The sequence below is a fragment of the Meriones unguiculatus genome, chromosome 11, assembly GCF_030254825.1.
Source record: "Meriones unguiculatus strain TT.TT164.6M chromosome 11, Bangor_MerUng_6.1, whole genome shotgun sequence".
Taxonomy (NCBI): Eukaryota; Metazoa; Chordata; class Mammalia; order Rodentia; family Muridae; genus Meriones; species Meriones unguiculatus.
The window spans coordinates 40,519,151-40,533,996 of record NC_083359.1 but is presented as its reverse complement, the minus strand read 5'-3'; the positions used below and the strand labels follow the sequence as shown (position 1 = coordinate 40,533,996).

The following is a 14,846-nucleotide window of genomic DNA, read 5'->3' as shown; positions in this document are numbered from 1 at the left end:
GTAAGGATTAGCAAATCAGAGCTACTGACTAACAGAAAATAATAGTGTTATGAGAGTGAGTTAAAAATAAATAGCATTTAACATCCGCATTTAAACATTGTGATACAAGTATAGAAGTCTCAGTGGTCTGCAAAGTAATAAAACTGTATCATGGACATATTTCCTTCAACCACCACCTCATACACTTTTTAGGATTTGGAGATCCCAGGTTTTGAAGTACTTTTGTAAGAACTCTTATTGGAGGCAGGGAATAGGGACCTGAAACCATACTCTAAAATGACCACCCAGGATGGCAAGATGATGTCAGCAAACTTGACAACCTGAGTTCAATCCCAGGACCCAGGGGTAGAAGGAAAGAAATAACTCCGGCAAGTTGCCCTCCCCCTCCCACTCACTCCTGCGCCAGGGCATGTTCACATGCACACACCTATACTCACGCCCACGATAAGTAATGTAATAAAGCGTTTCAGCTCGTCCAAACAACGGAAATGCCCTCCCTAGCCCATATCTAACCTGTAAAGTCAACAGCAAAGGATTTTTCCACCATTTCAGTAACAGCTTTCAAAGTTTCGCTTTTGGAAGGAATATAAACCAACTGAAATTTACTTTTCAGAGGGTAGTTATTGAAATATACTGGCAGTAGACTGATATCAATTGATCGGTAGTAAGTAGCTAATCTGTTTCTTGGCGTACTATTGAAACGGAAATACAATACAATTGTAGAAAATAGTAACGGCATCACCATTTCCAGGAATGTTATCAGGGTCTTCCGCTTCTAAAACAGAAACAACAGCTGTATGTTAATCACAGACAAAATTTAAGCGTAAATGTCTACTGGCAAGTGTTCTTATGCTTAAAACCCTGAGGCTGGAGAGACCTTCTTAGTACTTTCTTAGCATACATGAAGCACGATCCCCATTGTTGAATAAATCAAATGTGGTGATCCACATCTGCAATCCTAGCACTCAAGAGGTTAGAAGGCAGAAAGATCAGAAATTCAAGGTCATCCTTGGCTCCTTAGGCAGATGGAGCCCATCCTTTGATATATGAGACCCCCCCCCACCTCAAAAAACAAAAACAGAAACAAAAAACAAACAAAACAAACAAACAAAACCCCCACCAAAATCATTTTTCATTTCTCCTTGCCTCCCTACACAAAACACAGAAAAGGGGAAAAGACAGAATGAGAGCTAGCTGGGCTTCTCCATCTAGCTTTTCTATACTATCAATAGCTAAAAATCAATGAGAAGAGTTGCATTCAACAATGAGTGTTAACAGAATTGCTTTGGGAACAGTTTTTTACACATGAAGTACTGAGTTGTTTTTCAACTTGTTATCAGTGATTGTGACATCAACTTGACAGAATCTAAAATGACTTGGGAGATGGGCCTCTGAGCATGCCTGTGGGATTAACGTTTGTAACTGAGCTGAGAAGAGCCTGGCTTACTGTGAGTGGTGCCATTCCCTAGCTAGGATCTCAGACTGTGTGGTGGGGAAAGGGGGAAGAACAATGGTATGCCCCCACTTCCTCTGCTTCCTGACCATGGGTGTGACATGACCACCTGCTACAAGCTCCTGACACAGTGACTTTCCACCACGATAACTATGCCTTGAACTGAGAGCCAGAATAAACCTTTCCCCCTTAAGTTACTTTTGTCCTGGTTTTTTTTTTATCACAGCAACAGGAAGAGAAACAAAGACTATAACTTATTTGACCTAAGCATACGGCTGCTCTTGAGAACTACATCTTCCCCTCAGATAAGCATGCCCGTACCTTTAAGAGGAAATTCTTCCAGAGAAGAAGCTTTAACTTCTGGAGCACTGACATTTTTTTTTTTCCAAGCTGAAGAAGAGGCTCACCACTAGTCAGGAAACAAATTGAGAAAATGTTATGTATAACACAAAAATGTTAAGAAGCATTCTTTCAGCAGGGCATAGTGGCGCATGCCTTTGATCCCAGCCGTCAGCAGGCAGAGGCAGGTGGATTGTTAGTAGGTTCAAGGCCAGCCTGGTCTACACAGTGAATTCTAGGACAGCCAGTGCCACAAAGTGAAACAAACAAACAAACAAATAAAAACAGACATATTCTTTTCATCCTTTATTAACTTTCTTCCTGTGGGCTTTCAGAACACTTTCTTTTCTGCTGTCATTCCTTCTCAGTCTTTTGGGGCTGATTCTTCCTCCTCTCCTCAGCCTGTAAACATTAAGGAGCTACAGGGCTCAGCCTCCTAGACTCCTTTTCATGCCAACAACACTCACTCCTCAGGTGACCTCACTTAGCCTTGATAGGACCCATGTACATTCAGTCAATGTCTACTTTGATTTCTCTAGCCTGGACTTTACCTCAAGCTCTTTTCCCAAATATTAAAATATCTGTCCCCACCTCACTGTGTTTTATCTCAAAACTGACCTGGCCTACAGATAGTCCTCCTAAAACAAATCATCCTATGGTCTTCTTCACCTCAGCTTATATCAATTCCAATCTTCAGTTAAAGCTTATTATTGCCTTCACTTTTGAAGCCTAAATTCAGATTGTCTCAAACCTGTTGGTCCAGCCTTTGAAATATTTCCAGAATTTGACACCTGTCACCACTCACCTCAATTTTTTTGTTTGTTTTGTTTTGTTTTTCAAGACAGGGTTTCTCTGTATAGCCTTGGCTTTCCTGGCTTTGTAGACCAGACACACAAATACACATAAATAAATAATAAAATAAATATTAAAAAATTAGATATAGTACTTAGAAAGTGCCACCATATCCAGTTACACTTACATTAAAAAACAAACAAACAAACAAAAAATAGCTGGGCAGTGGTGACACACTCCTTTAATACTGCAGAGACAGGCGGATCTCTGAGTTTGAGGCCAACCTGGTGAGTTCCAGGGCAACCAGGCCTACACAGAGAAACCCTGTCTCTAAAAACAAAAACCAACCAAATAAGCAAACAAAAACAAACAAACAAAAAAACTCTCAAATCATCATACTGGTTTTCTCTTACTCTAATGAAATACATGAGAGTAAGTATTTATGGAAAAAAAAAAAAGAGGTTTACAGTTTTGGAGACTGAAATTCCAACATGGCACCCAGCTCTGGTAGTGGTCATTGTGGTTTCATCAATCACAGCAGATTCTACCACAATGGTGAGAAAACACATTGAAATAAAAATGTGTATCAAAGACTGACTGTGAACTGAGGCCCCACAAGAACTTTGTTCTCTTTTCCAAGGGTCTCCCAGGGCCCAAGGACTTATCATCGGGCCCCACCTTTTAAAGGCCCTATCACCTTAACATCACCACACCTACCACTTGGGAGACAAACTGCATCCAAACTATGAAATACATTAAGATGATCACATACCACAACCAAGGGAGATTTATCCTAGGATTTGGTAGGTGGTACAACTTAGAAAAATCAATCAGCCGGGCTTGGTGACACACACCTGTAATCCCAGCATTTGGGGAGACAGAAGCAGGCAGATCTCTGTGAGCTCAAGGCCAGCCTGGTCTACAAATCAAGTCCAAGACAGGCAAGGATATACAGAGAAACTCAACAAAACAAAATCAATCAACACAATATTTCACATTAATAGAACAATAGCGACAACAAATGTCTCACATGATTATCTCAAAAGATGTAGAAAAGGTAATTAACAAAATTCAACACCCTTCCCAGTACTCAAGAGGCACAGGTAGATTCAAGGTCATCCTCTGGTATGGTGAGTTTGAGACCAGCCTGGGCTACATGGGACCAAAACAAGGAGGGGGCCAGGAATGGTGGCACACACTTTTGAAAAAATTAATTATTTGTTCACTTTACATCCTGACTGCAGCTCCCCTTTCCTCCCTCCCTCTCCCCCCCCTCCTACTCATCCACACCTCCTTTCCTTCTCAGAAAAGAGGAGGCCTCCCATGAATATCAACCCTCCTTGGCATATCAAGTTGCAGTAAGACTAAGAACATCTTCTATTGAGGCTAGACAAGGCAGCCCAAGTTGGTGGCACACACTTTTAATCTCAGCAAATGAGAAACAGAGGCAGGTGGAACTCTGTGAGTTTAAAGCCAGCCTGGTCAACATAGAGAGTTTCAGACCAACCAGAGCTACGTAGTGAGGTCTTGTCTTGAAAAGTAAGGGGAGTGGGGAAATGAGGCCCTTCCTATAGTAACCCTTACCTGTCTGTAATCTCAGCATTCACCAGGCTGAGATAGTGAATTTCAGTCCGGTCTAACCTATATAATATCAAAATACATATAGGAAATTTTAAAAACACACACACACAAACAAAATTACCATGAGTTTGAGGCTAGCCTGAGCTAGTGAGACCTCATATAATTCGTACCTCCCCTAAAAAAAAAAAAAAAAGGAAAAAAGAAAAAAAAAAAAAAAGAAAAAGAAAGCTACTTTAAAGCAAGATACACTCAATCAAGAATTTCCCAAGCACAAGAGAGAGATGCAAATATCATGTCAAATTTATATCTATAGACAAATCTACATATTTACATAAACATGTAAAAATTATTAGTAGCATATTTACTGAACAAATGGCATGGAAAGGGGATGGTAGACTCTGAGGAACATTCTTCATCAAGGTTCCCGGCTTCATCGTAAAGAAATTTAAGGGAAATTCTAAGTCACCCAGCTCTGCTCCTAGATTTGCAGAACTAGGATTAGGATTAGACAGTTGGAAGCTTTAATCAATTTAAATTGGAAATGGCAAGTACTGTTTCGAAGGAAAAGCAATTAAGGAAGAATCAGGTTGAAATAAAGTTCCAGTCAGCCAAGTTCCAGTCAGCCAGGTTTACACACTTTTTGGCACGAAGCAGAGAATGGGAAAGACATTTCGGTTTGGAGGAATGTCGGAGCAAAGTGTTTTGGAGATGTCTGCAGCACACTGATAATCCAAATCCCCACTTTGCTTAAATTGTCCCCTCCCCCGGCGCGCCCCGCATGCTCAGTACAGATGGCATCACACTACCATTTAATTGGCAGGCATAATGATAATCACTTAAACATGAAGTTTTCTCATTTTACATTTTTTTTTAAAAAGGGTAGGTGGGAGGGAACAACAAGCTTTGAATTTGCTATTGTTACCATTTCAATTTTAGGAACAGGAAATTAAAATTCTGAAAAGTAAAATGACTTAAATACACTAGTGAAGGATTCAAGACCTTCGGCACACTTGACTAGAGCTGTTTCTGTACCAGGGGTTCTAGGAGCCCAGAGAACTGACCATGTGCCGGGCAAGGACTCTTTCCTCAGGGAGCCCATCTTCTGGGTTAACCACACTGGACCCCGGGGAGCGAGAGGTTGTGAGGTTAGGACCACAGTGAGGCTGGCATCAGCTCGGAAGTCACGACCCCGGGGTTACCTTAAGGCCCAGCCGATCTGGTGTCTGCCGCGGCCGGCTCACCGCAGCCCGGAAGCCGGGAAGGGCTGCGCTAGTGTCGCCTAGCCGGTGGCCGCGGGCGCTCGGGGACGCGCAGGACCGCCCGCGACGACTGTTGGCCCCGCGACCCTCTCCTCCGGGCCGCCGCGTGGCTGCACAGACCTGGCCCCAGGAACCTGGGATGCCACCGCCCTCCATCCTGCCGGAGTCCAGCAGGACGGTCCGGGGGCGCGAGGAGGCTCGGGGTCCCCCCACCCTCCCGCCTGAGAACGCCTCCGTGCCTGCCCATTGCCCGAAGGGACCCCATCGCCCCCAGGCTCCTGTCTGGGGACCCCATCGCCCCCAGTTTCCTGGCCGAAGGGACCCCGACGCCCCAGCCTTCTGCCCGAGGGGACCCAGATGCCTGATAACCCGCTCCCATCCCTCCTTCCATCCCGATGGTGTTCTCCCCGAGGTGCCGCCGGGCAGGGTCGTGACTCTCCCGCCCTCCCCGGGACTCTTCTGTTTACGCTGCGGGCCGAGGCCCCTGCAAGCTTTCCTTGACCTAACTAACCCCGCCGGGGCCTGAATTCCTTCTGCTCAGGTCAGAGCAGAAAACGCCACCTTCCCCTCGTGATGGGAGCGAGGTGGGGAGACGGCCCTGAGGAGAGAGAGGGACCGAAAGAGCAAAACACCCGCCGCCAGAGTGAAATTCTTCGTGTTACAGCCTCAACTGCTTCGAAACACAGAGGTCAGCGCCAGGCCCGCGGGCCCGGGGCTCAGACACCCAGACTGACACCCGCGCTGGACGCCGACCAGCCGCGGGCGTGTGGAGAAAACCCGCAGAGGCAATCTAGCACGCACGCTCGGCACGGCCCCGCGCCGCCCGGGCCCGCCCGCGCGCGCCCACTGGAGGTGCGACCTGCGCGCAGCACCACGCAGGCGCAGCATCCGGAACTGGAAGCGGGGTGGGGCGGGGGGGAGTGGGGGGGGCGGTGCTCTCGCGACGTGGAGCGCCCTCTGTCGGAGCTGGGCCGCACGTGCGAGGCAGTGCGCAGACGCCGAATCCAAAGCCGAGGCGAGGCCGAGCCGGCCCGGAGCAAACCCGGGGCACCTGCAGGGGTGGTCCACTGCGCACGCGCGCTCCGACGCGCCCCCTCCAGGAGCCCGAGCTTCCCGGTGCGCCCTTCCACCCGCGCCCGTCGCAGGCGCTGCCTCCCTGCAGGGCGGCCTCAAGCTGTCGGCGCCGGCCGCAGCCGCTCCTGCGAGGCTGGAGCGAAACCGGGCATCTGAGGGAGGGAGCCTGGCGAGAGAGCTGCGCCGACCGCCGCCAGCCCGGCGCTGAGAGTCGGTGAGTGTCCCCGGGGCCCGTCACTCGCGCGCTAGCTCCGGGCTCAGGTTTGCCAACCTTGCCCGGGTCTCCGCACTGTCAGCGGGCAGCGCCCCGACCTGGGGCCTCCGAGACCCTCCCTGCCTGCCGCCGGGACCTGCCGGCTCCGGGACCGTCTGCGCCTGTTGCCGCAGATGTTGCTTTCGGGGCGTCCTCGAGATTGGGTGTGTCTCTGGGCGCGCCGGAGCCAGCTCAGACAGCCAGGGTCCTATGGGATCCATTGTGCGGGCCCGGCAGGTGGATAGACAGCCGCCGCCCTCCGGCGCTGGCTGCTGCGGCGTAGCACGCCGCCCGGTGCTCCCGGTGCACCCTGGCACTGCCGGTGCTAAATGGGAATCCCCCCAACATTCGAGTCCTTCGAGCTTCACCATCTTCATTTGCACGAACTTTAACGTAGAGTTTAAGGGGTGCTTTAATAGGGTTGAAGTTGGCGAGGCCCCCAGAGTTCAGGACAGGACAACGGAGGGGGAAACCACCGGTGCAGGCTATGGTCCAGCAGCTGCTGTGCCCAGGATCGGTGTCTCGGTGTTGGTGCTCTGAACTTTAATCAGCCCCTGCGGGGTAGGGTTGCCTTCTGAGCCTGGGTGTGGGGTAGATGTTCCTGATGCTGCATGCTTGAGCAATCCTGCTTTCCAGAAACTGTGTGGCCCATGTGGGCCTTGTCTTAGAGGGTATTTCTGCCTGTCCCTTTGCCTCCAGGCCTGGAAGGTTCTTGAATCATGGATAGGGACTTAGTATTTGCACATGAGGAGCATTCAGGAAATGCTCCCCAGAATGAGTGACTGAGGCATTGTAGTACCAATGTGGAGACCCAGATGAGGCTTAAGGAAATGAGTTCCACCCTTGTCTCCTAAGCAGTTAGCTGTATTTCGGTCAGACAGTTTTGTTGTTGTCATTATAAGCTTGAAAAAACTGAAACCCTTTTAGAAAGCTTGCTTCATGGGAAATGAGAAGGGGGATGGGGAGAGTAAAAGCTGATTAAAAAATGAATGCCATGGGAATCTCCCTCACCCACATTAGTTTGAATAGAACCCTTGCAAACCGGTAACATCTTCCTGTAAGGACAGATCAGCCTTTGGGAGCATGACAAAGTAGCTGGGGTTGGTTTTAACAAGCCATTAGCTCTTCATGTTATATTGACCAGGCAGTCTCATGGAAACTATTTTGATTCAGTCTTGGCTTAGCCTTAATTTGGTCTTTATGGAATTTATGGGTTTTCCTCCCGCCCTGCTTCTGGCAACTGTCAGAAGGCTCCTTTCCTATTGAGTCTCTCTACATTCTAGAACTCTGACGTATGCCCATTACTCTTCTAATGGGCAAGGCTCCATCATGATTCTGAGTCACTAGGTGGTCCCTGGTCTTAGAAATCTTAGAGTAGTACTAATTTACTCACAAGAAACTGGCTTAAAACAGAAACAGGACTGGCAAAATGGGTTAGTGGGTAAAGGTGATTGACAGTCAAACCTGGCAGGTTCAGTTAGGTCCCAGTGACTCACATGTTAGAAGGAGAGACCCAATTCCTGTGAGTTGTCCTGGACCTCCATATAGACAGCATGGCAAAAGCATGCCCCCTCCACAGCACAAATAAATATATTTTTTATAGTAAAGAATGACTTAAGTGGCACAGGACACATCTAGAATAGATACCACAGGTAGAGTCTAACAGAGTTATCAATTAGGAGCAGGAGAGCTGAACTGAGCCTGCATGTGAGAGACTGATTATTAGACTACATACATTTACCTAGAGAAATGGTCCTGTGCCCAGACCAGAGGCCACAACCTTCATGGGTAGGCCTCAGACACTGTGTCTGTCTGAAAACACCCATAGAAGGTTCTGCTTTGCAGTTAAGATAAAGAATTCCTGCTTATCAGAGTCAGCATTACAGAGGGCCTGGTATAAAAGTAGGACGGGAAATGATAGGATTTCATCAGGTAGAGCAATATGTTGGGTGATATTCTAAGCAGACTGAAGTGCTGAAACAGAGAAAGATCTGAGGGCCCATTCTTGCATCAGTGCCCCTTCCGCTTGAATGGTACAAGGCCTGGAGTCAACAGGTCAAAGGCCGCCTTTGCAGAAGCTTTACTAAGCTCCTTGCTGCTCTGCTTGTTACAGAGGATCCATGGTTACCTCTCTAGGGACTCCTGTTGTTTCATTACCTTATTTCCCATGCCCAAGAAAGCAGAAAAGCTAGCTATCCAGGGAATGGGACCAACGCTGCAGCATGGGAATTAGGCAGAAAAGCAAGCAAAGCAAGCAGAAGTATATGTTTTGTGGAATTCTCAATAGAACCTGCTTCGGGACACATTTTTGGCCTAAAATATCCCTTGCTAATTTTCACCAAGAGCTTCCAATTCTAAGGAGACCACTGCCTGGATCAAGCTCTGGAAAGAACAGGCAATGCTGAGTGCATGTTCCAGAAACTGCAGTTCTCTACCTGGGCCTGCAGGACAAATCCCCCAGTCTCAGACTGGCATCCTAGGGCTCTAGAACAGGGACTCTGGCCAGCAGGCCATGATCACCTCATCCACATAAGGGCCACTGTGTAAACAAGTTATTCCCATGCTTTTTCTTGTGTATGGCTGTATAGAAAAGAATTTGAGAGTGTCAAAATCATTATTTGACTACATATATATTATAATGAATGACAAATTAATCAAGAAATATAGATGAATATAGACCTCCTAAAGAGTTGCAAAGTGAGGCCAGGTGGTGGTGGTACCCACTTTTAATCCCAGCACTTGGGAGGCAGAGGCAGGTGGATCTCTGAGTTGGAGGCTACTCTGGTCTACAGAGCAAGTTTCAGGACAGAGAAACCCTAGCATTTGAAACTTGGTTATAAGTCTGTTGGTTTCAGGAACCCGCTCTTGTTGAACATACAAACAAACAGGACACACCTTGTGTAGGCACAGATCTGTGCTTCTGGGTCTGAGCTCATTTACCTGCCATGCAAACGTTCTGGGTGGATTTGGGCTGGTATGTGTTTGTAGGGAAAAAGGAAAGACACAAATTCTGGTCTTGAATGTTTTTTGGCATATATCTGCATATGTGGCCCTCATATAGTGTCCATAGGAGGGTAATATAATTATTAACTATCTCATATTTATCAGTTTTTTAAAATTAATTAATTAATTTACTTTACATCCCAACTGAAGTTTCCCCTCCCTCGTCTCCTCCCAGTCCCTTCACCCCCATCCACTCCTCCTCCCTTTCCCTTCAGAAAAGGGAAGGCCTCCCATGTATATTGACCAGCCTTGGCATATCAAGTCACAGTAAGACTAGGCACATGTTAAAGCTAATCAAGGCAGCCTAGCAGAGGAAAGGGTCCCAAAGGCAGGCAGCAGAGCCAGAGACAAGAGACGGCCCCTGCTCCTGCTATTAGGAGTTCCACATGAATACCAAGCTGCACAACTTTTATGTATGTGTGGCTCAGTCCCATGCATGCTCTGTCTCTGTGAGCCCCTATGGACCCAGGTTAGCTAATTCTGTAAGTTTTCTTGTGGTGTTGCTTATCAGCTTTTTATTGCTGCCACAAATACTTGAGGGCCACTTTTTTTTTTAAAGGCTTATTTTTATTTATAGTTCTCAGCCCGTGATCAAAGGACCCATAGGGGTCCCAAAAGAGTTCTCAAAGATGGTGTGAGACCTCCTACCAGGCCCCACCTATTAAAATTCCTGCCACTTGTGCCAAGCTAGGGACTTCGCCTTTAACCCTGTCACAGATCTGTGTTCGGACATTCATGTTCACTGGCATTCTGTTTTGGGCATGGGTTGTTTGAAAGTGGTAATTCTCATACCTTATCAACTTTTCCTTGAAGGGACAGGTTTGAATGTGGCGGTTTCGCGGAAGAGAGGATTTCAGGGGGAATATGTGCATAGCTTTATATTTGTGTGTGTGGAATAGGGGCAGAGGTCAATGTCGGTTTCTTCTATTGTTCTCTACCCTATTTCTTGAAACAGGATTTTCACTGAAGCTGAAGCGCATTACGTTGGCTGGATTGGCTGGCTAGCAAGCTCCAGGAATCTCCTGTTCCTATGCCTGTGTCCTGCACTGGCTCCCACCCAGCACTGGGATTATGGACATATTCTTGTGCCCCGGTTTTTGTATAGGTGCTAGGGATCTGAACTCAGGTCCTTCTGCTTACATAACAAGTGTTTACCCTTGACATCTCTTTAGCCTGAATGTGTTTATGCCTTTTTAAAAAGATTTTTTTTTGTATTTTATATGTATGAATGCTTGTCTGTCTGTATATACATGAACTGTGTGTAGACCTGGTACCCATGGAAGCCAGAAACTGGCATCAGATCCCTTAGAACTAGAGTTACAGACACTGTGCGCTGCCACATGGGTGCTGGGAACCGAACCTATGCAAGACCAGCCAGTGTTCTTAACTGATGAACTATCTCTCTGGCTCCTATATTTTTAACTCTTATATCACACACTGCTACAGTTATTTGTTATCGTAAAACAAACAAAAAAAATTAAGGTCTCTAGGTTTGGAAATTTCATGAAAGGAATCCACACCCTCTGTCTTTTAAATTCCCCAGTAAGTCCGGAGCTAGCTAGTGAACCCCATGTCACAAAAGGTGCTTGTTATTATCACTCCCCAGATAACTATAGTGTTTCTAAAGCTTTGGTTAGTCTCTTGTTAAGCTTTTTATTACATTTGTTTCTTTATTGTGTGTGTATGTGCCTGCATGGCAAGGCTCAAAGGATGACTAATGAGAGTCAGCTCTCACGTCTTCGTTCATGCGGTACCTAAGGATTGAGCAGGCCAGTGGAGTTAGCAGCAGGTGCCTTTAGTACTGTGCCATCTCACTGGCCCTGTCTCTTTTTAAAAACTGCATCCCCGATACCTTTTTAAAAACTGGTATCTTGAAACGTATAAACTTTATGCCTGAGATGCTTAAGTAAACACCTGAGAGAGAAAGTCTACCACCACCCACGCCACAGGCTCTTCCTCAGGATGCCACAGCCACTGCCTCCTGACTGGCAGAACCAGAGCTCACCCTGTATTAAATAGTCATAAAGCTTTTTCTTATTTTTAGAGAATACAAGAAAATTACTATTCCTCCATGGTCATGTACTGTCTTGTTCGTTCCAACTGGCTCACAGATGAGGGCCATACCCTAAAAAATATGCCTTTTTTTTTCTCCTTCCCTTTTATTTTATAATATGTATTTCATCTGCAGGATCCCTTGCAGTTGACATTTTCCCATGTTTAAATAGCCTTAGAGAAAAGATTGATCGTGAACAAAGTCAGAAGTAGAAACACGCCACATGTGCTCTAGCAGCTGGGATGCGCCTTTTAACTCTTTCTTGGGGCAGTATCCAAAGCCGTGTGTCTGCCAGGTCCAGGAGCACGTGTTTAATGCTGGTGCTTGCAAGGCAGAGGCAGGTGGATCTAGCCGGGATCTTGAGGCTAGCCTAATGTACATAGCATGCTCTAGGACAGCCAGGGTTACACACTAGACAGACCCTGTCTTAATAATAATGATGATGATGATGATAAGGTTGGAGTCTGCTTTCATCTCTTCTCACTGCTACTGTCAGGCTCATGTCCATGTTTAGATTTCAAGGTAATTGACGGTTTCTCACAAAAGTCCTTTCATTACTCCGTGATCCTCTCTCCAGTGATGCCCCTCAGTGATGAAACAACTTGAGTGCCATGGTCACCCAGCCCTCTTGTCTGTTTTACTTGCTGTCCTATATACATACAGTTAATTCCTTTCTACTCCAGGATTTTATGATACGTCTGTGGTGGCTTGAATGAAAATGGCCCCCCTCTGCCTGCCCTCTCCCTCCGCCATAGGCTCAGAGGGAGTGGCATTATTTGAAAGTATTTGGACATGTGGCCTTGTTGGAGTAAGTCTAGCATTGTTGGAGGAAGTGTGTATTTAGGGGTGGGCTTTGAGGTTTCAGAAGCTCCAACCAGGCCCAGTGACTCCCTCTCTTCTATTGCTCATTGGTACAGATGTAGAACTTGGCTCCTTCTCTAGCACCGTGGCTACCTGCATGCTTCCCACCATAATGAAAATGGACCAAACCTCCAAACTTGTAAAGCCGTGGTAAGCTGGGGCAGTGGTGACACATGCCTATAATCCCAGCACTTGGGAAGCAGAGACAGGTAGATCTCTGTGAGTTCAAAGCCAGGCTTGTCTACATAGCTAGTACCAGGACATCTAGGGCTACACAGAGAAACCCTGTTTCAAAATACAAAAGTCAAAACAAAACAAAAGAGTTGCCATGGTCATGGTATCTCTTCACAGCAATGGAAACCCTAACTAAACTGTCTTAACTTAATTTCTAACAGATACAAGAGAGACGAGCATTTACGGACTGTAAACTTCTTGGATTGAGAGCATTATTGTGTCCACTAGTAAATCCTTAGCATGTTGTACAAATACCCATCACAGTAAGCATTTGGAAAATGTTTGTTGAATGAATAAATGCTTTCTGTTTTGCATATCTTAAGAAGCCACAGAGTCTGTCAGCAAATATTAATTAAGTACCTTCAGTATGCACACACAGACCTTTGGTCCTGGCTGGCTGCTGGTAACTCTCCAGTTTGGTAATAGAATGCTTTCCTAAGAGCATCTCAAGTAGGGCACAGTGTTTCCTCATGCTGAAGGAAGGGCACTGAGTAGGCGCTGCCCACTGAGACACACACCTATGATAGTATGTGACACGCCATGGCCGTCAGTCCCTTGAACAACCTCAACAGACCTGTGTATGTCGTTGTCAAGGTTTCTTTCTTCTTAAGGCCTATGGAATTGTGGAAGGAGATGCCCAGGGTTTTCTGCTTGACACCAGGTCCCTGTCCAATTTCACTCACTGGTTTTGAAGGCCCCTCAGCACCTTCTGCTCCATGCTTGCCTACGTTTCTACGGGACAAAGAAATCGGGTAACAGGGCTCGGGCAAGCTACTGTGGCAGCTAAGTGGTAGAGTTCTCACCTGGTGTGAATGGGGCCCTGGTTTCAATCCTGGCACTTCAGCTCGCTGCTGAGCAGGTGCACCTGGTACTCATGGGCTGGCACCACTCTAGGCCCTCAGCTAAGAGCAATTGTGAGAAAGACCGTTTTGACAGGACTCCTGCAATCTGCCAACAGAGTTCTCAGAAATAAGCCCTTGCTTTATACCCATTTGATCATCCACTTCAGATACAAACACTGAGGTGCTCACTGCCTTGTGCAATGTTTGATACTTTAACTGGAGGCACACAAGCCTGTGGGAGTGAGGGGCTGCCTTCTCTCTCTGATTGTTTCCTAGGGAGCAAACTGAGCCCTCTTCAGTGGGACACTCTCAGAGGATTCTTGGAGTGGGTGGAGGGCTAAAGTAACCAATGAGTCTTGGTATTTGCTTTGGAGTAGCTGGCAGTTGTCACCTCCCTGAGGTTGCTCTCAGATCTCAGCCTTCGCCACTCCTAAGTACTCTTCCATGCCGCTCAAGTGCTGAGTGTGCTAAGAAACGAACTTCCTTCCCTTTCATGCTCTGGCTTTCGAAACCAGAAAGTATTCCAGGTTTTGTAATTCCAGGATCTCCTCCTTTCAGTGCCTTTGCTCAAACAGAACCTGCACAAGTGCAAATGTGTCCTTCACTGAGACTTCAGATAAGGCTTAGCAAGGACAAAGCAATGAGCGGAGTATTGGGGGAAATGGGAACAAATTAAAGCACCGAAGAGGTGGTGGGGCTGACTGTCATGTTGCATTCTAGGAGTGATACATAAAAATGTCAGACGGGTGTTCACCGTGGCTAAAATAGAAAAGGTATATATATACTTTACTTTATGTATATAATATACATAGTATGTGTCCTATATATAAAAGATAGGGGCATGCAGGGACTAAGAGCTCAGATTTAGAGGCTAAGACAGGCTCTGGTCAAGCGCTGACCTTGCAGTGTGGTGTTGGCCGGTTCTTCCTTTGCTCCATCTGTCAAGGATAATAATACTAGAAACCAGCGCCATATTAGGAGGCCGAGAACATGTCGTGCCAGGCACCACTGTAAATCTGCGTGCTGTAGATCTGCACTTCTCCATTGTCAGCGCTGTTCTGCTTTAGGAGTTTCCTTTTGTGTGTGTTGCTGGGGGAATTGA

The 14,846-nt window shown here is 46.8% G+C and overlaps 2 protein-coding genes across 7 annotated transcripts in view; one reads left to right on the top strand and one right to left on the bottom strand.

The window, feature by feature from the left end:
- LOC110553018 (ATP-binding cassette sub-family A member 17-like) overlaps window positions 1-3,851 on the bottom strand; it is a 73,983-nt gene extending 70,132 nt beyond the window's left edge. Inside the window, exons 1-2 of the mRNA XM_021644729.2 lie at window positions 1,775-3,851; window positions 514-775 (exon numbers count right to left, since the gene is read on the bottom strand). Coding sequence (XP_021500404.1) covers window positions 514-775; window positions 1,775-1,828 — 316 coding nt within the window. The 5' untranslated portion in view covers window positions 1,829-3,851. The remainder of the gene's footprint in view (window positions 1-513; window positions 776-1,774) is intronic.
- A 2,613-nt stretch (window positions 3,852-6,464) lies between these two features.
- Abca3 (ATP binding cassette subfamily A member 3) overlaps window positions 6,465-14,846 on the top strand; it is a 53,653-nt gene continuing 45,271 nt past the window's right edge. For all 6 annotated transcript variants that reach the window (XM_060364021.1, XM_060364020.1, XM_060364019.1 and 3 more), the window contains exon 1: window positions 6,465-6,712. The gene's annotated coding sequence lies outside the window, so the exon portion shown is untranslated. The remainder of the gene's footprint in view (window positions 6,713-14,846) is intronic.